At 40.9% G+C, this 23045-nt stretch overlaps 1 protein-coding gene across 3 annotated transcripts in view; it reads right to left on the bottom strand.

Annotated features, from left to right (window-relative positions):
* The window catches only part of thsd7aa (thrombospondin, type I, domain containing 7Aa), a 209529-nt gene that overhangs the window by 142219 nt on the left and 44265 nt on the right, over nt 1-23045 (bottom strand). For all 3 annotated transcript variants that reach the window (XM_031278516.2, XM_031278515.2, XM_035993166.1), the window contains exon 2: nt 762-1947. In XM_031278516.2, the coding sequence (XP_031134376.1) occupies nt 762-1947 (1186 nt within the window). The remainder of the gene's footprint in view (nt 1-761; nt 1948-23045) is intronic.

The following is a 23045-nucleotide window of genomic DNA, read 5'->3' as shown; positions in this document are numbered from 1 at the left end:
GCATGGTAATGTGGGCTGGTGTGACTACGGTGCCAGGGCTGAATTTTTGTCCCAGTCCGCCCCTGGTTGTCATAGGAAGGTCAATTCACACAAAAACTTTAGGGGGACCAATATTTTATGGCCCAACTATATCAATGACATCATTTGGTTTTTTTGTAAATTGTGACCACAGTCGTTGTTTGGTGCTGAAACTAAACCAAACGTTAACCATAGTTTTGTCACATCATAGAGCTCTTTTTTAACAGTGAGTTTTGGAGGGCATTGACAAATAAGTTATCTTGCTGAGAGGGCCGTCAGATCAGAAAACACTTCAAATGCAGTTAGAATGAAATAGCCAGCTAACCCTAAAGAGAAAGAAGCCTTGCCTTATGGGTGCTTCTTTATTATTTGCTTTAAAGTAGTCAGGGCACACAGGACTTCACAAACTCCTTAACATGCCAAACCCTAACCCTGACCTGGGCACTTAATCCCAAACCCAAACCTCCCAGGCCATCCACTGATTGCCTTCCCTAACCTTAAAATATACCTTTACCCAATCCTAATCCTAATCTGATGATAAAAAAACATTAGACTTGACATAGACATTACCATTATTCTAGTCTAAATGCTGAAACCATTTATTATGCAGACTAGCCACTAGAGAAAGTGAGAAGCATACAATCACACAAAGGCATTGGAAAGAAACACATCATTGTAGATGACATGCATGTGAGGTGACACATAAGGAAACTTATTTTATTATGAACTTATGTCATTCTTACCTGAGAGCTTCAACATTTCCACTCTTATGCACACAGGACACTTCTCTGGTCTGGTAGCCGACCTGCAGGTCCCAGGACTTTCCTCCCGGGCGGTTCTGACGGTTTCTGGTCCTCTTCTTCTTGATGAGTTCTCTGGTCTCAGGATCCTTCACTTTACCCCTCTCCCTCAATCTCTCCCGGACTTTCTCTCTCATTTTGTCTTTTTTCTCTTTGTTTTTAGCCTTTTTCTGTCGTTTGGGCCTGTCTGCCTGCCGGGATGGCCTGTCTGGTTTCCTGTTTGCCTTGCCCAGTTTTTTGTTGGGTCTGGATGGTTTGTGTCCCTCTCTGGACAGTTTATCACCCTCTTTGGACCTTTTGTCTCCTTCTTTGTGCTGTTTGTCGCCCTCTCTGCTCTGTTTGTCGCCCTCACTGGACAGTTTGTCACCCTCTCTGGATTGTTTGTCACCCCCTTTGAATGTTTTTTCACTCTGTCTGGACTGTTTGTCACCCTCTTTGGAAAGTGTTTCACTTTCCTTGGATGGTTTTTCACTCTCTGTGGGTGGTTTATCAGCTTGTCTGGCTTGCCTTGGCATCGGGACAGAGCAGGGCCCCCAGGGTCCCACCCTGAGGCTGTAGAGGCTCTCCTCTCCCTCACAGGGCCCTGGCTGGCATGTCTGAAACTCGGTCAAGTTTGGGCAGGCTGCCCCGCCAAACAGTGGTGGAGCCAGAACGAAGCGGATGCGGTTCTGTAAGCCCATCCCACAGGTTTTAGAACAGTGAGTCCACAAGCTGAACTCCGATACCACACAGTCCCGTGGACAGGGGATGAGACAGGCCTGCTCTAGGCGTGGTTTGGGCTCAAAGTATTCGCAGATTGCATCCTCTGCGGGCTCGGCGTTTGCTTTCTGGACACAGCCCACCTCACGGGTCTGGATGCCCTCCTCTCCCCGGGTACACACAGTGGGGCGCTGCACCCCAGCACTTCGCATCGACACCGGGACACACTGGTTCCACGCACCCAGCTGCCAGTCATACAGATCTTTGTGCCAGTCACACACTCTGAAGCAGCTCTGCTGGTTGTCCGGCCGTTCTGTCTGGTCGCAGTTGGTGTGCAGGGTGGTCCAGCCTTCAGAGTGAGCACACCATACCGCCCTGCTCTGGCTGCCGCCAGGTCCACACTCACTGCCCATACAGCGACCCCATGGACCTGTGAAGAGTAAGACAACAGAGAGGTCAAGGAAAGGCCAATGTGTATTACAACCATGCTTGTAAAAGAGAAGTCAAACAATCAGACAGCAAACCCCCAGATTAGCCAAACATTTAGAAGAGAACAAAAAGGCAAACAGTAAAGATATTATTGAAACTGTCCGTTGTGAACCTCCATCTAAGTTTCAGACTGACTTCATGCTTTGACTTCGACCCACTGAAAATACCTACATGCAGACTCATACATACACAATTTATCTGTACTGTAAGGGAGAATACCAACACTATCAGGGCTATATTCCAAATAGCATGGTTTAGATAATCTGATATGGATAAACGTTTGGCTTGTCTGATCAAATGATCAATAGAATAGCACAGTAAGACCTAAGTTGTAATCAACCAGAACTATTTTTAACAGGCCAAAAAAAAACAATCCAAGCAGGATTTTGAATTCCACAGAAAAAGAATAGTATTTATAGTTCTAAAGTGCTTCTAAAGACAACACTACTGCTTTTTCACATCCCGTAAGTGCTTCCCAGTACAATACTGTGATTGCACTTCCACTGAATTTATGAGAATGCAATTATAGGTCTAAGTAAACATCACATTCAGCACAAAACCCCTGTTAGGAGCGCAGCAGATGCAGAGCCAGAGCAGAAGAAGACTCAATCAATACAACATAAAAATTATCTGACATGAGGAATGGTGCAGCATTGCATATCATTAGCCTTGTCTGGTGTTAACAGTGCTGGGAACCTTTGTAGTTCCAGAATTGGCAAAGCATTACTCACACAGTAATAAGGTTTTTCCATGATCACAAAATAACAATTTTACGGTACGATAAGGTTACAAGATGGCAAAGTTCGCTTTACTAAGACCACTAAATAATAAATAAGTAACATTATCCCACACTTACAAATAAAACAAAAATAAATGAATCCTTTAGCACTATTTAAGTGTCACAGTTTAAGAGGAAATCCAAGGGAAGAGATCCCTCCCCACACTGTAATTTTGTTTTTGATGATTAGATCGCTAGGAAATATTGTAAAAGAACAGTTCACTGATGAGAACTTAGCTCAAATAATATTGATAATAATAATATTAATAAAACTTTGTAGCAATGCGGCTGTGGCTCAGGTGGTAGAGCGGTGGATTAGGTGGTAGAGCGGTTGTCTACCAATCGGAAAGTTGGTGGTTCAATCCCTGGTCCTACAGTCCCATGTCGAAGTGTCCTTGGGAAAGACACTGAACCCCCAATTGCTCCCGATGTTGTGCCATTGAATGTGTGAATGTATGTGAGTGTTTATTTGATGAGGAGGTGGCACCTTGTACTGCAACCTCGGCCACAGTGTATGAATGTATGTGTATGGTGAATGGTTCCTGTACTATGTAAAAGTGCTTTGAGTAGTCATTAAGACTAGAAAAGCGCTATACAAATACAGGCCATTTACATAAAAAACTGAGAAGTTGAGAAATGAGCAGCAAATAAATTCAAAATGATCCCCTAAATTAGACACAAGTAGGTATTTCCCTCCTTTGACCTCTTAGTTAAAACCTAGAGAATGTTGCTGCACTGGTTTAGCCACAGAGCCTCGGTTTGATACTAATTGTATGCAAGGGAAAACCTGGCTGAACAAAGGCATCTCAATGCTGCCTTCCATGTCGGAGGTCGGAACTGGGAATTACGTCACACCCTAGTTGATCACGTTCCAGTTACAAATTGGAAAAATGGGGGTGGGAATACTAGTTGATAACAACCCATTATGCACAATAACACCGTAGCAACATATCCAGAGATAGAAGATGGACAGTACTGTGTGTAGACTGATTTAATGAAACACAAATATGACAGAAGTGCTAATAAACAGTATATTACTACAGCTTTCAGTGCCGTTTATGCTTCGAGCAGCCATGTTGGATTGTGCGGTCGAGGTTGGTGAGGTTCTCCCGACTTTCTGAGTCGGAAATCGACATCAGGTGGGAGTTCCAGTTGGCATTTCTTACTAGGAGCTTGGAAATTCCGACTTCCCAGTTCAACTAACAGCATAGAGCACAAGTGGGTCATTTATTTGTGTCAGCAGCAAACAGGCCCTGCAGTGAAAACATCATGAGTCGTGGTGAACGGACACCAGGGTTTACCATAAAGCAGTGTAGAAAATCCAAGAAGTGGAAGCTGATGTCAAAACTACAGTTGATGCCAGTATTGAACATCTTTGGATTTGATTTTTTTATTTGGCTAAAAAAGTGCACAAAAAAAAGAAAATTCAATATCTGAATATCTTAACTGGGCTGTTATTCACTTATATATATATATATATATATATATATATATATATATATATATATATATATATATATATATATATATAGTCAAAGGGTGTGATTTACGAAACTGTGCATGAATCTCCCAGTGAGGGTAGCCATTAAAAAAAGTCTGAGCTGTAACTGTCTATCACTAGACAATACAGTAATGTATTGTGCACAGAGTATAAAGTCAGAGGCTGTATTAAACAGTGCTTTATGGTTTCACTCAATAAAGCTACAATACAGCAATGAAAATGTCAACGGAAGAACCAGCAGGCTGAATTAGCTTACAGCTGCAGGCAGAGGGTCTGGATCAATACAAATCAATAGAGATAGCAAGAAACTGCCCCAGACACATGAGACAGCTGCAGTCACAGATCTGGCATCTCTCACCGGCTGCCATTATCCTCTTCTATCCTGCTGGAAGTGAGGAAATACACCACAGGAAGAATAGGATTTCTAAGGCACACCGCTGATTTGATGTAACATTTAATGTTGCATACAGGATACTGTCAGTGATGAGATGAAGAGGTCCGTGATGAAAAACAACAGTATTGATTTTGTAATTAACAATATAGGCAAAAGGCTAAACACTGCAAGGCTAAGTAGACATCTGGGCTGGGGTATTCATCCATATCGAGCACTCTAAAAAGGCCAGCGTGTTTATAGCCATAACGTATTACCTCCCTGGCAGGCGGTATTGTCTCAGCTCCACGCAGGTGTTCACCATAATTTATGAACATGTCACCGAATGACACGGGTATCTCTGGGCCAATGGTGAGCGTAGAAACTAAATGAGGATGGTTGTACTCACGCTGGCCTACATCGCCTATCACCCACTGAGAAGAGCCAGGAGGCATGGAGGGGCACTGCGCCAACAAGACTGAAACTCCAGGGGGGATGTCACACATCTAATCACACCCTGCCTCCATACTACAAACACCCATCACTAATGCCACTATTATACTGACCAGATGTATTCAATTATTAAAATCATGAGGAGCTAGGTTTCTATTCACTGCAAATAAAGTAAATGTAAATGGACTGCATTTATATAGCGCTATTCGTACCTAACCCTAACCCTAACCCATCTCATTCCCAACTCGTAAAATACTGATGATTGGTCAGTGGCTCTCAGCGTCAGATACTGTTGCAAAAATCACCCATTAGCATCTGTATGGGACACTCCGGGCATAGCAGCAGCTCGACCGGGCTTCTTGTCCCACGTGTCACTGAAAAGTACATTTTGTAACCCCACCCACGATCTTTCCTAAACCTAACTGTCCCGTTCTTGTGCAGTATGTCAGTTAAACGTACGTCCTGACCCAGATGTTAAAAAGTGACGCCAAGAGTCTCAACCAAGCAGGTCTAAATATAACGCCAAAGGGCAAAATTGCTTCAGTAACAAACGTCAAAGGCACCTGACCACGCGTCGCTTGGTCCCACATAGTGGGGGAACATTGTCTGATTTCTACTGTTATGTTTTGTCTTTGTTTTTATAATTGTTGTGATTGTGGACTGCTTGGCTTTCTGTAGGTGCAAACCTAATTCCCTGTAGTGGGACAGGTAGAAACTAAACTGAACTGGGTTTTATTTGTACATATTTTTTTATTTTTTTTTAATATAAGATTTCTATGACCACAGAATGTATACTATGTTGGGTTACTTGAAGAATGTAATCAATCACTCATTAAATATTACTTAGTAATGGATTACTTTACATATTACTCAATAGTAATATGCAAAGTAATTAGTTAAATAAATACTTACATTACTTTCTTTATTCAGCCCAGCTTTGTCAAAAGTGTTTTTAAACCAGGGTTATTATATAAACAAAAACGAAAATAAGCAGTGAAAAATATTTTTAGTAAACTGAAACTAAATAAAAACTGAAACCTACAAGAAAAACTAAAACTTAACTAAAACTATATTGCTGTTGATGTCGATGTTAAAAACCTTATAAAAATAAAATAAAAATGAACATAAATCATTTCAGTTTTAGTTTTTTAGATATAACATTTCGCTACTGAAAAAGGACACCACATCCGTTTCTGATGACAACATAGTGACATTGAACCACAGAAATTTAACAAAGTTTACATTCCAGAAGATGGTGCTGTGCCACAATTAGTTCACATTGGACATTAAAGTAGTGCATACATTAAACATTAGAGATTGGGCCATTCTCCAACCATGTATTTTGAATGTATATGTAGATACTTCTGAAACATTATATCTGGCCCTAACAAAAACAAACTTAAGCTACTGTAAAACTCTTAAAGTGTAAACTCACTCCGAAAACTAAAATGAAATTGAAAAGTCAAAACTAATATACTATAAACACTAATTAAAAATTCAAAACTATTATAACCTTGCTTTAAATGTCCAGGGTGTAACGTGCTTAGTTGTTCATTATCAAAATCTGTGTTGTCCGTTCACAAACTTGTCCTTTTTCATGAATATTTACCACCACCATCAATTCCAAGTATTCCTATCAGCTTGAAATTTTACATTTGCGTTTGCACGAACTGGGGTAGACGCTCCATATTCATGCTCCATCTTGAAATACGTTAGCTGGTAAGGGACATACAGGACATACTGCTCCACCTTTCGTGTTTTCGCTGTCACATGATAAACTCACAGCTGCTGCTAATGCTGCTAATGGGTATCGTAGCTTCCCGGCCCCGGCATGTTTGAAGAAGGAAACATGGAGGACCACACATATTCAAAATCCAAATGTCAGGAAAAGGAGTCTTCTTCTTCTCCCAGAAAAAGAAAAAGCAGATTGAAAAGAGCAAGAGACCGGCTTTTTGAAGCGTGAAGGCTACCGTAGCTGTAATACGTACTTTGAACTGCGTGGTGCGAGAGAGTTGATTGCGATATATGTTATGTATATATATATATATATATGTATATATACGTTTGCCATTGCCGTCTCTCTCTGTTAGATCAGCTGACTCTGTAAACTGCTTCAAAAAAGGTTCAGAACCCTCTACTTGCCTTCCCTGCATAGGGGCTTTAATTTATTTTCGTCCACTGTATTTATATGTTACATTACATTACATTTCATTCAATGCTTTTATCCAAAGCGACTTCCATAAAATAAACATTTACCCACATTCACAGCATCGAGAGCAATTTGGGGCTCAGTGTCTTGCCCACAGACACTTCGACATGGGACTGCAGGGCCAGGGATCTAGATGTCAAACAAAAGCCAGTGACTATATAGTAATAAATTGCTGTGAGCCTGCACATGCCCTACTGGATCTAACCTGATTAAACACTATCAGACTCTTATCATATCACATCATAACAATGCTTTTGTCTGTATGTCTTTATGTTTATCTTACATATATATATATATATATATATATATATATATATATACTGTACATGTATCCCTTTTTTCTTTTTTCACGTTATTTTACCAATAAAAGAAAGGTTGCTGTGAGCTGTAAATTCACCACTTCTAAACTGCAGGCAGATGATTCTGCTTTTGGCTGAGACCACTCGTACAGTGTAAAACACACACTGGCCTCTGTCACACTCCCAGCAGCCCTCCTTTCTGTTGCTGGTTCCTCAGATTAAACAACCAAATTAGACCCTTCGCTAAACCCCATCCCTCAGGTACTGTTGCTACATCTGTCAAGCTTTCCATTCTAGCAATGCAGTTTACAGTGATAACAGAGAGTGGAAATCTTAAAAACGCACTGTGTGAGAGTGTGTGTGTGTGTGTGTGTGTGTGTGTGTGTGTGTGTGTGTGTGTGCTGTGTGTGTGCATTGTTTTGAGCAATATCTCCACCTCCTCATCTGTCCAGACAAAATTGTCAGCTTTTGTTGTGCATACTACATCGAATTTCACACACTTTTGCGTCACCATAGGCATGAGATTACCCCCCCACAACACTCGTCTAAACGCGGATAAAAAGTGAGAACGCAACGCCACTTTTGCGTTTTCTCTTCAGATCGTTTCCGTCTAAACATAACCTAAAGCAACACTAGAGAACTTTTTGTAACTTCAAATAATGTTTCCAAAATGGTTTCAGTGGTTCATCAACTCGTAACAGGGTGAACGGCACTGCTGCATTCGCTTTGCGGCTCTCTACCGGCTATAACTGCACTATGAAAGTTTGCCAGATCGGGTAGTAGATCTGTAGTTCCAATGAGACATAATGGGACAATTCCGCTTCCAACCTGTAGGGGGACCGAAGCGGGAAAAGTTCTCTAGTGTTGCTTTAACAAAAAAAAAATTCTAGATTTTTAAACAAAGGGTTCTTGATTTTAGAGGGGTGGACAAATTCTTTTATCTAGTCGCCGACCATCGACTTTGCTGGCTGAAATGGCTGTCGCTAGCAGATTTCATCAGCACTTGGCTGGGGCCGCAATAAGGCTCTGTACTGTTAAGTGTACACAATTCAAATACTGATCCCGTGACTTTCACACATTTGAATTTTCTTCTTTCTAGGTTTTAATTTGATTTGAGTTACTGGCTCAGCAGATGGATACAAATCGAATAGAGAAAAAAAAGGTTGATCTTTGAAGGAAGTTAAATGATGTCTTTACTGCTGCAACACACTTTAATATCCACTGTTGAGAGATAAGTCCGCTTAATAGCTGTCAGGCCACAAGGGAGAAGAAAAATGCTTTTTTTCTTGATGTTTCTCAACAGGTTTATCTCCTCTGTCATTTGCCACCACAAGAAAATTAGGATCTGTGTGAAACGATTTCACTCCCCAATAATGGGATTGCGCTTTTTGGATGCACCCTTCCCTGCAAGCCCCTAAATCTCCCGCCTGGTCTCCCTTCCGCTTTTCCCATGGTGCCAAACAGAAGATTGGCATTGGCATTAACAGGGATAATGGAAACCAGTGTGAGATGTGCATCCCACCAGTAGCTTTTGGGTGGAAAGGCAAGATAAATGAGAGCAGCAGCAGGCAGTCAATCTGTATTCATATGTTGAACACGTCTATAATAAAGAGACTGTGAAAAGGTCAGGGATTTACCATTAACTACTGAATGCCTTCAATAAAGAGTAAATAGTCCCATAACACAGTGAAATAAAGAATTATTTTTCCAGCTGTACATCCATAACAACAGGCCTTCTGCAAAGAGTAGACAGCAAATGATTGAATGCTTTCTTTTATGTTTTACGTTTTCTGGTCCCACAGTGTATTAAATTGGTTTAATTTACAGTGCTCCTACAAAAGAGTAACCCACTGACCTGTTTTTGGATCACATACTGTATGTAAACAGCATAATTGAGTTCATGTCTTAGCTTAGATTTAGCCCTTATGTTTTCTCGCCTTACTATGCCCTGCAGTGCCCTGCTACACCATGAACTACGACAACTACTATTTCTAGTCATAGTTCCGTTATCTTTATTGTGACTATAATTGCCACTGTTCATCACACCCCCAACTGGCACCGTCAGACACCGCATACCAAGAGCCTGGATCTGTCCCAGGTAGTTATCAAAATAAAAAATAAGAATTACTTCATCCTTGACCATGAAATTAGTAGTTTCACAAAATAAAACCAACTCAAGGTGCACTTACCAGCTTTTTCCTGAGCTTTCAACAACACCACACAGTCTTCTGTGGATAGAGTTTGCTCAGTTTTCAAAGTGATGCATTGAGCATCAAAATCTCTTTTATGAAATCACATCAGTTGCTGAGCTTGCATGCCAACACATCTGTCTTCTTATAAACAGAGCAAACTCTATTGATGAAAGCCATGTCTTTTAAGGAAAAGAAGCCATTAAAGCAACACTGTGTAACTACACTGACTTGTAATATGGAGAATGGTGCCCCGTATGAGAGTTGCTCAGTGGTACATGAAGCCATCATGGAGCAAAAGCTGACCTGGATGATCGGCACTGCTTCTGCAGTGTGCAGCCCGTAGAGCAGGCGCACTAGAGACATCCGCCAGCCCAGTCGGCTCCTTTCCGGTTTAGTGCTCCACTAACTTGAATGGGGATAAAACGATGATTTAATCGTGCAGCTCTTCTAGACTTCACAAATGTTATCAGACTGAATGGCTAAAATTCTGATAGTAAAACGAGTCATAACCCTAACCCTTTGTGACGTTAAATAAATGTATCCACTGATTTACAGATGTGTCTTTCGTGATGTAAGTCTATGGGAAAAAGTCTTTTTGGGCCAGAGGACATCATGTGATGGGCTGAGAGTTGCAATTCCACTGTTTGGACGCTATGTTCAATTTACTTCAAAGCCTGCCGCACTTCCTGGGGGACTTATAAACATGATACCCAAACACTACAGGGAAATGCAGTTAAAGTAGTGTCAGTGTTTTCCAACTCTGACACTGACCAAGGTATATTTGTCACGTTAGCACACATATGTTGTCTGCTTTGCTGCATAGCCTACTATGTTACCATTCTAAAGTGGGGCAATAGACCATGTCAAGGCCCTATATTCTGCAGCAGATTCCTCATACAGACTTTACCAACTTAATAAACCTAATGGCCCTTAATTGTCTCGGCCAGCCTTTGGTGCTCTGTGTGCATTACACAGTTCTTCCTTGCAGCTTTCACAACATCATAATTGCCAAGTCTTATAGCTCAAGGGAAAGCAATATGATACTGATATCACTGCAGACCTAGCTAACTCACTTATCGTCTCTCTCCGGCCTCTCTGTTATTCTTCACCAGTCTTTCTGCCACTCTCATGCTTTCAGTTTGACTTTGTGTGACAAAATGAGGCTGCACCTTTCTCTGCACCTTTCTTGCATGTCTCATTTTGTTGATTTCATCGTCATTTTTGTTTTTTGTTTTTTATCTTCATTCCATTATGCACATGTCTGAAACATTGCTGATCAGATGTGATGCATCTCAGTGTTTGTCATGGGTACTTGGACTAGCCATAGGAGGTGCTAAATTATTTCTTTGTCCATTGATTGATCAGCACCAATTTGCACAAAACCTGGAGGAATGATGCATCACACCACGTTCTCTGATGCTGTACACTACATTAGCATAGCATAGTATAGTATGGAAAGCAAACGGGAAACTATAACATTAATTATATCCAAGAAAAAACTTTTTTAATCATAAATAGGTAGGTAGGAACCAAACACATTCTGCCAAGCTAGTCAAAACATAATTTAAGCTGTATGTTTTTTTATGCTCGCAAACAATTAACTTTGCAATTAACGTAGCATGCAGTAGTGTGGGTATAACATACTGATCTGATTTACGGCAGCGGCTCAAAAATTAACCTTGTTTAAAAGGTAGTATGTATGCTTTGGCATAATTTAACACGGCCAGAAGTGGCCAGTGCAACCCACCCCAAAAACCTATAATAATTTCCTTTACATATATAGACATTTGCACCATAACTCGATGCAGAAAAATTCACCAGAATGCAGAAAATGAAGTGTTTGAGGTTGAAAATTTCAATTTTGCCCAAAAGTTGAGAACTCAACCCTCCCAATGATGACCCCAGAGTTACGCCCTTGTATGTATGACAGAAATAGAAAAAATGCTTGCAAAATGGGCTTTCCATTTAACCCCACACTCTACCAGATCATGATGGTAATGCACAATGTTGCGGTTCATCAACCAGGAGAAAACTGTAGCACCAGACATTTAATCCTTTTTTACTGTTTCGGTGTATCACAGAGGACCAAAAACCTAAAAAGAAATACCAGAAAGCACGAGGGAAAACAGAACCATGTTTTGAAATATATCCACATTATTGTAGACACTGCCTCACTTGTGGGGAACAGCGTCATCATATTTCACTGCAGCTCACTATCTGTCTGCTCCGATCTAACTACCTTCCCTGTCTGTTTCAGGGTGAACTGCTTTTCGGTTAGCTGTATTTCGGCTCTGAGTGCCTCTGGTCTTTGATCTTCAGACGCCATGATCAAAAGAAGAGCCTGTGTGTAAATCAACAGGACAGTGGTTTGTTTTTTTCCCGGGGTCACCAAAGACCCCCTGCCAGCTTGATAGAAAGTATGGCATGAAAACAGATCTGTTTCTATAGGATTTACCGGTACCAGCCTTCCAAACATAACAGCGCAATGTGACTAGATTGGGTCAATTTGGGCCCAGACCTCACATGGTGAGGGCTTTATGAAGCATTACAGTATATCCACGAAAGCAGCAATCCAAAGACAATATGTGGTGTTTAGACAGTCGTTGGTTTGTAACTTAAGAGCATGGTGAGAATAATGACATCGCTACAATTTGACCGGTCTATTGTATGTATGTATGTATGTATGTAGAAGCATCAGAGGCTCAAACAAACCAGCGTTCATGCATCTTTCATAAGGCTTGTCAGAATAGCAAGCCGTCCCTTTTAGGAAAGGACATTACACGGCTCATTTGGGGCGTCTTGCTGCTACATGGAAAACAGCTTCACTACAGAGCAGACTGCTGCTTGTTAAATGCAGTGTTTGGCTCTGGATATTGTAACAGACCTGAAGCAAAACATAACCAGATGGTACTGACTTGCATTCTGTTTTTTCCCCAGGTCAGAATTTTTTCTTTGTATGACTTGCAGCTGTCTCTTTTCATATTTTTGAAATTATTGGACAATGTTGGACTGCAGCTGCTGATAGCAGGTATGTTGTTCATTCATGCATTAAAAAATTCAAGCAGGAAATCTGTGTTTACTTGACTTTACATGGAAAAACATCCATCATGTTACAGTTGCTGGTATCATGTTTTTATTGGTCTGGATCAACGGCAGTTCATTTACCGGATGCCGGATTTTCCGCTGGATGTCCCTTGCCTTGCAATACTCCGTTTGTTTCAGGAAACAACATCAAACTTCAAGTTAGCAAGCCACACACTGAAAATGGCAAGTTTTGAAGAAAAATTTGATCCACGACATTTACTATCCAACTGGGATGTTTTGGGACCAATTGTGGCAGGACTGTTGTGGACAAAGTAACGTTGGCTAACCCTAACCCAAAGGGCGATACGCTGGTAAGAGCAAATTACGTTTAACCATGTATCAGCTAATTTAAATATTTCCCATTCCTGTATTGTGGGAACAGTTAACTTCATGTAATATTGTATGTGGCGATTTCTTTTGCAGGGATGCAAATTTTACACCAAAACAAGCTCCTTCCTGAGATTATTTAGCAGAGCCACCGTCTCTGGGGAAAACATCCTCCATGCCATGAAATATTTGAAAAGCATCTCTGGAAAGAGCCTCCAGGACCATGACAGGACAGAGGCACAACCAACACACATTAGTATCATACAGATGTCTCATTGCAGCAGTAACATAAGTGGTAATATTGTAATCTATCTGAGAGTTCAGAATGTGGCAAACAACCAGATTAAAAAAGAAAGGAACATGAATAACAGTGTTTCACAATGTGTAAGCATAACTAGTCTGTAATGTTTTTCAAATGGAGATTATAGTGACATAGAAAGCAGTGTTAGCCCTGTCAGTCTTTTTATAGTAATGCCACAGACTATAGGCAAGAACAGCCACTACCAACCTTCCAGGTTTCAGTTAATTGTACCGTGCCATGATTGAGCCAGAGATCTGTTTAAAATGACTTCTTCAGTCTGCTGATATAAAACCTGGCTAAACGTAGAAGACAAGCAGAGGGCAGGGTGTTTGCCAGCTCACTGTGACTCATCGCTATGTTACCTATAACACATATACAGACACATAGAAGTCTATTTCCTGTTACTGCACTACTCAAACAGAAAACAGATGCTAGTTATCTGACTAAATATGCCAGAGGGACTGGGAAAAGATAAGAGCACATTTATCTTGAGTTTTATTTTTTTTTTAAAAGGATTAATTACACACTGCCACCCACTCACAGCCACACAAAAAAACACACATACTGTATAGTGAGCCACTGTTACAATTACTAATTGATATTCATGCAGCAAGCAATCAAATATACAGTAGTAGTATCAGAGCAATGTTGAAGACAGTGTTATACAGAGATGGTGTGGTCAGTCTATGCCATGCTAACCATAGACATAGATTTCGGGGGGGAATGCAGGGGATATGTTCCCCCCAATATTTAAAAGAGGTACATTTTTCCCCCTCAAAAAGTAAGCAAGGCAAGGCAAGGCAGCTTTATTTGTATAGCACATTTCAGCTACAGGGCAATTCAAAGTGCTTTACATAAAACATTAAAGAGCAGTTAAAAACGATAAAAAAAATAAATAATAAAAAAATAAATAAAAAAAACAGGCAGGACCATATTTCTTTACCATCTCATCCACCACGTGCCCCGCAGGAACATGTGACTTTGTACTCTTGTTACCCATAACAAGAGTGAAAATACTTCTCTTTACCTACAATATAGCTGTCGCTATAAGGCTTAGTTTAATCAGGCAAACTTGGCAAAATCCTAAACAGTTCAAACTGTTTTCCTTTAGATTTTATCATGAAATCTATGTCACACCCACGTTGGAGAAATTCTCAGAAATATGTCTGTTATCTGTTCAAAAATACCACTAGATAAAAGACGAGAATAAAATTGACAGTGCAGTATAAAGACACCCCACTCCCCAAAAGAGGTAAAAATAACCATTCAGGGGACTCGGTTACATGACTGGTGACCACAGCGTGGCTTCGGGTTGCATTTCTCCAAAAGTTGAATCTGTCTTAATTTTATTATAGTATTGAAGGAAAAACTAAATAAAAAGTGGAATATTCAAATCCCAAAATTGAAAACCGAATACTTACCTAACGAACAAATATCCGTATAGTCGGATGTTAGGATCCAGCCCTACTTATTACCAGTAAATATATGTTTTCCAACAATTTCAGACACAGGAAATGAAGTGTTTGACGCTCAAGTTTTGGGGAAGGACCCTCAGACCCTGCGGTTATAATGTGTGTCCCCCCTCCCCAATGTTGAAACAAAACCTACGCCCTTGATGCTAACCATGCAGCAGCTGCTGCTAAATCACTATTTATGAAATAAAAACAAGCTGGAAAGAGGCACCAAATAACTGCCCGGCGCTCTACTACTAAATGTTTCATCCAATATTGATCTACACAAGGAGTTGCTAACTCCGCCCAAACAGCTGACGAATGAATGTGACACTTCAGAGGAAAGGACGTCTCATCCCTCTAAAACACATTTGCTTGTTGCCTCTCTCCTCCGATGATATCCTCGCGTCTCTCTCGGGCCTCCTCGGTGGGAGGAACTAAGATGCGAGGAAGGGAGGCAAGTGGAGGAGATGGGGATGCAATTTAAGGGCTTTGGGACGTACCCAATGTCTTAGGTTACAAGAAGCAAACCCTACAGTACTCTGGAAGGACCGCTACATTGTGCAAGGAGAGGGTATATAACCCACACTTCTCCCTATTACTCCACTGATAACATGTCAAGACGGTTTGCTGCAAGAGCTCTCTCAACCACCCCAACCTCCTTGTTAATTATCATGCTTTTGGTATTGGTTAAGATTTCAAGTTCATGAATGTGTTTATTAAGGGTAGAGTAGTTTTCACAGCAGAATCCTCATTGCTGCTGATTGTTTCAGATCGCCTTCAAAGAGAAGAGTCTTACAGTAACTGTAACTATAACCATTAGCTATAAATGGTCAATTCCTTGTTTACAGGTAACAGACGGTCAATATAGTAACATGCTGCTGATCATGCCTCCACAAGATGAAATATCAAGTGGTTCAGGTTAGATAAAGCGAGACAGCAGCAAACATAGCTACCCAGTGATAAGTACATGTAATAACATCCCATTGCAGGCTCCAACTATCACTCCAACCCACTCTGCAGCACAGCGCACCATCAGCACACCAACTGACCATGCCTGCTGTGACAGTTTGAGCTCCACTGAAAACAATCACTCCCTGTTTGTTGCCCCTAATGATAGCAACTGCCAACCCACCCCTACCCATTCTCCTTCCCCCACACCCCCACCCTAAAAACTGCCAGCCCACATATCTAAAGAATGTCTCCTTTGTTCTTTACTTTGGTGACCGAAAGATATGCAGTGGTTAAAAAAAGCAGCCATTAGGTCTGAAAATTCCTCTTCTGAAATGTAATTAACCTAAATGTTTCACCTGCCACTTTAATCGCCTGTTGCAGAAATAAATGAAATGAAGCAACCCCAAGGAACTGTGAAATATTAATGAGCATGCATGCTGTAGGAATAAAAAAATAAAATAAAAGCCACCGATAAGATTGTCTTCAAGGTGAATGCAAGCGGGTTTTTTAGATATATTCGGACAAAAAATGGAAGAATACAGTAGCGTTTGGTGTTGCCGTGTTGATAGTTCATGTTTGGTGTCTCCTAGTAGCGAGGACATACAAAGAACCATCATGCTTTGAGTGGCCGCCAACCTTATCAAGACACCTGAGGGCCAGGCTGCGCTGAGGTTGATCTGAAAAGGCTTTTCAGTGAGAAATAGCAGCCCCAAGGAAGGAAGAGGACGAGGAGAAGACACATAGCGACTGGGTGGAGAAGTAGAGGACGAATGGCATCAGAGAGGAGATAGCGGGGTGACTCTTTCGCAAAATCTGCCCTTTACATGACAAGGCATTAGTCAGCCACGACCAAGGAATGGAGAGGCTAACATGATTGGATTTGGCTGGGGAACATGGGGAAATACACTCCCTGAGGATGAGGGAGAAAGGATTGGGATTGGCAAAAGAAATACGACTGACAGAAGAAGAGAGTTTGAGCCAGGGGGTGTTTATGTGGGAGACACTTGGAGGTTGAGGCTGTAGTCACCAGCTTTGCAGTCAGGACTGGCACTAATCCACTTGTCCTGATCTGATTATAAGACTCTGCTTGGCATCATGGGAAATGCCAACAGCGACTTCAGTCCATGCCCTGCTCTACCTTGTTCTTCCCACCCGTCATTCTAACATAATCATACAAACTGCATGCAAAAAGCCCTTCCCACAACGCAGTGCCACAGTGTAGCTCAATTTAAAATGGAGGTCAAATAAAATCAAACCAAGGGGGTAAGCCAGCCTCCGCACAGCATACCTCCTATGGAGCCATTTTGATGCTACCAAGCCATCACCCTCCGTTAGCATCCCATTGACTGCCATTCATTTTGGCGTCACTTTGACAGAGAATAACTTTACATCTGAAGAGTTTAAAGACTCTATTTGTCCATTGTTTATTTCTAAAGAAACACGTCAATGTATAAAAGGCTCCATTACCTTGTACCTCACGTTATGGCTCCGTATTAGATCTCTAGGAAGTCCAAAGGAATGGGGAAATTATCCTGTCAAAGCCCTCCATACATCTTATTTTAGTGTGCATAAACTATTCACGAGTTTAAGCCAACAAACAATTTCCTTAAAGCTACAGATGTTCAAACCGTTAAACTGCGTACTCAACACAACTCTTTTCATGCTACTGAGGGTTCACATGGCAAATATCTGCATTTGTCTGTTATGTATGCCATCAGCATGCTTAGCTAATTAGCATAGCTGAGCCTCTTGTTAAGAACAACAACAACAGCAAAATTTAAATAAATAAATATTCAAGACTAAAGCATGAAGTGAGGAAAAGACCAAATAAGTGTGCATGCATGTGGGAGGATTTGTTTTTATAATATTTCTCCTTTTTTTTAGCCATCCTCATATGATGATCACCATAAGTTAATATTGGGGGCCAGGTTATTAAAACATGAATATCAGAGTTCAGTAATTGGAGGTTTGATGCCACTCTCCTGTGAACTTATTAAAAGCCTAATAAAAGGTTCATATTGATCACATAAATTGGCATATTATGAAATCAGTTGATTATTAAATCTAGTTTTCACCCAGCAGGTTAAATGAAGAAGAATTCATTTAAAGCTGCGAGAGGATGCAGGGTGATACTGACATGTGCAATGTAAAAACAGACCTTCTGCAGATTGGTGGGGAACAAAGGGTGGCAGGGATGATGGCGGGAGGAGTGGGGGGGTGGGGGGGCGGGAAGGAGTGTCCTTAAATGTCACAGGGAGTGAGGTGAGATGAGACAAAGGATATGGAGGGTAGATTTTGGCGGGTGGATGGGGGTGTCTCCTCTCTAAGAGACACAGCCATCACAGGAAGAAAATTCGCAGCAATAGTAATAGACAATTTAGAGATTTAAAAAAAAAAGAAGCTACAATCATAATTTCTTCATGGGAATTACAATACATAACAGGCATCATATTTTTACCCAAAATCACCCTTTTTCAACTTCGTCAATGCTTAGAATACATTTAAAGGAAAAGTCCAACATTCAGGCAAAAATGCGCTCATTCGCTTTCTTTACGAGAGTGAGATTGATACCATGTCTCATGAATTCTCATATCTGCTGGACGGGGTTAGCCTAGCTTAGCCTAAAGGCTAGGAGCAGAGGGAAGCTAGCGTGGCTATGTCCAAAGTAAAAAAAATAAATACAGTTTGTTCAGGTTAAACAAACATTATAGAATGTATTCATTGTTGATCTTTAGAGGGGTTGATAGATGTATCCTGATAGATGTATTTTGATAGACGTATTTTGATATATCTTTCACTTTGGACAGAGCTGTTTCCTTCTGCTTCCAGTCTTTATGCTAAGCTAGTCCAACCACACTCTGACCCCAGCTTTGTGCACAGACATACGATTAATATGTGCAAACGTGCTATTATCTTCCAAATCCACAAACCAGAGAACTTTAACAAGTAATCTGACATTCTTACTACAAATACTTTACAAAACATACTTTATTATTCCAATTGTTCGACCATAATTTTTTTCTGAAGACCTTGTTAATCAAATATTTCTAGAAACAAGACAAGTTCCGTCTTTCATCAGAATCTGACTCCTCTTCATTCTAATTCATGTTACCTCCTTCCTCACTGGCTATACTGCTTTTATTGAAAATGTTTTAACTTGCTGTATTATCTGTTGGTTCAGAAATGCCACTGAGTCACAGAAAAAAACAACCAGAAAAACAGTTACAACTGTCAGCAAGTTACTTGGGATAACACTACCAAGCATTGAACACATTTACAAAGACAGACTGGTGAGAAAGGCCAATAACATTGTAGGTGACTGCACACCCCCCCTGGCATCTCATTTTAAACTACTGCCATCTAGGCGTCATTTCTGCCAACCCCTTCTGACCAAGAACAGATCCAAATTCTTTTGTACCACAAGCCATAAAAGCCTTAAATCAGTCAATAAGCTGTCCAGCTGGCCTGGTCATACCCAAGGGTGTGTAGGGTATTGTAGTGTGTGATGTACTTCATGTTATGTCTGTCGGTGACTGATGTAAGGATTATTTATTTGTTTGTATCATATGTCTGATGTCTTGTCATGAAGTGCCTTGCGACTGTGCCGCAAACCCAACTGCTCCACGGGGACAATAAAGCTAACGACAAGATAATAACACATGGATGCATTTGCACTATCAATAATAAACTGTTGACTCTAGAGATAGTACAGAAAATGTCACAGCAAAGCAGAAACACCTGAGATGAAATCTTGGAAAGTCAGTATGGATACTGAAGCCAGGGTTGATCAGGGCCACAGGCCAGCCATTAGGAATTATGGAATGGGAGACAACAGTTTTCCAAGTGTTCCCTCATCCACACCCACTCCACCATTAACAACCCACCCTTAGCTCTGATTCCAACACAGCAATTTCTAATAATAATAATAATAATAATAATAATAATAATAAGCTTGGTTATAAAGGTACAGTACATATGGTGCAAATAGCAAGAGCTTGTAGACTTGATGTGAGAACTGGAATTGAATTGTGAATTTAAAGAATTCCTTGTAGAAAGAAAGAAAACACATGGGAGCTTGTAAGAATCTAAACCTGTATGTTGAAATTTTCAATTTTTCTGATTGTTGCACTGCACATATGTTCTAAAGCACAAATATACACACCCACACCTCCGCAGAAAGGTGCCACATTGTCGGATTTTGAGTGAATGCAGAGCTTCATCCTGTTAAACTTCAGGTCGGTAAGAATTTTAACTTGGTTAACAAGAGTGTAAAACAAATGATGACTGACAACAATGAGACAGATAGAACTAAACCTGTCCTCTGTGTTTTGAATACTAATGATCAGTAACTGTATGACAAGGTCACAGAAATGAGCATGCTGTGCCTTAGTTGCTCTGAATCAACATTGAACCCCTTCTAAAAAGCTCTGAATATTCATCAGAGCAGCCTTGTCTGCCTGCGAGGTGGAGGTGAGGGCTGCTCGGCTCGGTGAGCACAGCGGGGTGGAGACTATGATACGAGGGGATTCCCTGCATGGTTGGAGACACCAACATCACCCACACAGCACCCACAGGCTCTGATATGACACACAAAACAGCCATTTCTTCAGTGTGGAGTGTCTGAAATCTTGTCTGCTTTGACATATGACTTACCAGGCCTTAATCAGAGTTCTTCAATGAGCCAATAATGAGAAAGGACTTGTAAGATTTACCTCTAGTTCTTAGATGGAGCCTTTACTGTAACTCTTTTTGAACTGTAGTGATTAGGGAGAGTGTGAAAAGGTGAACACTGAGAGGGCTTGAAGGATGAATATTTCATTGTTTATGTTTGACAAGCTCTCAGTTATTGCCTAACAAGAGAGGAGGCAATCATTTTTTGCATTTTCACTCTGTTTAAGTGGAGTGCTCCCTCAGGCTGTATTTGCTGTGTGTGTGTGTGTGTGTGTGTGTGTGTGTGTGTGTGTGTGTGTGTGTGTGTGTGTCTGTGTGTACGCGTGTGCATGCGTGCATGTGTTGTGTGAGCTCTGAGCTCTTATGAATTGATGAGACTGAAGTAGTAGCCCATATGATCCAGCATCTCTCCTGGTGCAGACATAATTAGTTCTGAGATATTGGATCAGTACATAGTTATGAAGATATTTTTTGCCTTTATTTGTCAGTCCCATTTGTTTGTTTTCCTGCTTGGAGTCTTATGTGTAATACTACGGTTGATTTTCTTTTTAGATCAATTTCCTAGTTTCCAGGTGACCATTGGCTTCCACTTATTTGAATACAATGTGTCTATTATTTGGCTAAAGATAGAGATATGATCATGATGAACAACCAGTTGCATTATCATCATGTTGTACTACTGCTGAGGACCATTAAAAACCAAAGCATTCCATTCATAAGCTACTGTATGTCCTCAGAAATCCAACTGTAGCCCAATAATCAGTGCTGGGCACACTACTTGTAAAATGTAATCAATTACTGAGTACAACCTCTCCTTATTGAAAAGGTAATCACATTAATCTACTAATTAGGATCTGTCCTATGCAGAGTTGGGTGTTATGGGTAACCCGTAGGTTGCAGCGGCTCACAGGAGCCAACTCTAGCTTATTCCTCAAAGTAGGCTTACCAGTGGCTAGGTAAGACACAACATGTAAATAAGAAAGTGGTGGAATTACTGGAACAGTAGTCTCACATTGCCAGACCTTCCTCCACAGTGCTGGGGAGGAGGGTCTGGATAGTCCACACAAAATTCAGGGATAGGAGAAAAACGTGCTCTGGTTTATTGCAATCTTTTTAAACCAATCACAATCGTCTTGGGTGGCATTAAGTGCCGGATGGAGTAACGACGCCTACGCAAAATAGTCTCAGGAAGGAACTTGTTTTGGTGGAACATGTGTACGTTCAAAAGTAGTTTTAGTCGTGCAACAAAAAACTCAGATTGGACAGATAGTCTAGCTAGCTGTCTGGATTTACCCTGCAGAGATCTGAGGAGCAGTTAACCATAGTCCTCACAAATCCACCAGAGGTTACCGGGACATCCGGCGGAACCTCCGGCAGCACCGGAACTATCCCGTTTATGAAACGTCGTCGATTTGTTTGAGTTAGCCTCCTCCCCCCCACCATAGTCAACGATTCTGCCCATCAAGATATATATCCAGTGCAGATATCAATAAAGAGAGGTCGGAAGTGAAGGTGTGAAGATCTGAGTGTACCTTTCTTTTACAACTGCAATTTACATTCTTTTTTACTAACCATGACCAGGATCTTTTCCTAACCTTAACAATACAGTAGTTGCCATCCACAGATCGTAGACCGTGTATAAAGATGGACGACGCATCTCTACTTCCTCCCACTGTACAAAAGTGAAGCCAAAATATCCCAGATACGGGCGCTGCCATCTTGCAATTTTGTCAGTGTGACAGTCTTTATTTAGTTGCCTTTTACTCCAGTGTTTGTTTTTTTTTTTGGATTTTCAGTCCATGTTTCTTGTTTTATTCGTTGTTATTTTGTTAGTTTCCTGTGCTTGTGCTGTGTCCCTTTGTTATTTTCCTGTAGCCCTGCCCAGAATGTCTTCCCTTGTACACCTGTTTTGTGTCTACCCTTGTCAGCCTGCCTTTGTGTTGCCAGTCCTCGTTGTCTTGTTACCCAATCACAGTGTTTCCCTCTTTATTCCAGTTCCCTGCCCACTCCAGCTGTGCCTTGTCTTGTGATTAGCTCCTTGTTTTATCTGTCTGTTGTTTGACTTATTTGTCAGTTTGTTGTCGTGATTCCCTGTGTTGCAGCCGTATCTGTGTCCCTTGTGTTCACCCTGTCTTAGGTTTTCCAGTGTTTCTAGTTTGTATTTCTTGTTGGAAAAAAAATAGTTTAGTCTTTTTTTTCCCCTATCCTACCTATTGCTGTCTCTGCATTTTGGGTCCATATCTGCACAAATCCAAAGTTTTGGTTTCCAATTTGACATTCTTGTCTGGTATAAGGGGTAAAGAAATCATGTAGCTATAACATGTTACAATTATATGATTACTTTAACCCTGCCTAACATTTCAAACAATTAGTTAAGACAATGTTGGGAAAATGTGTATTTGGTAAATTCATGCATAAGAAAGTATGCTGTTCATCTGCTGACTGTGAA

Source organism: Sander lucioperca, chromosome 16 (genome assembly GCF_008315115.2).
Source record: "Sander lucioperca isolate FBNREF2018 chromosome 16, SLUC_FBN_1.2, whole genome shotgun sequence".
Lineage (NCBI taxonomy): Eukaryota > Metazoa > Chordata > Actinopteri > Perciformes > Percidae > Sander > Sander lucioperca.
The sequence above is the reverse complement of the archived record's forward strand: the minus strand, read 5'-3'. Positions and strand labels throughout refer to the sequence as shown.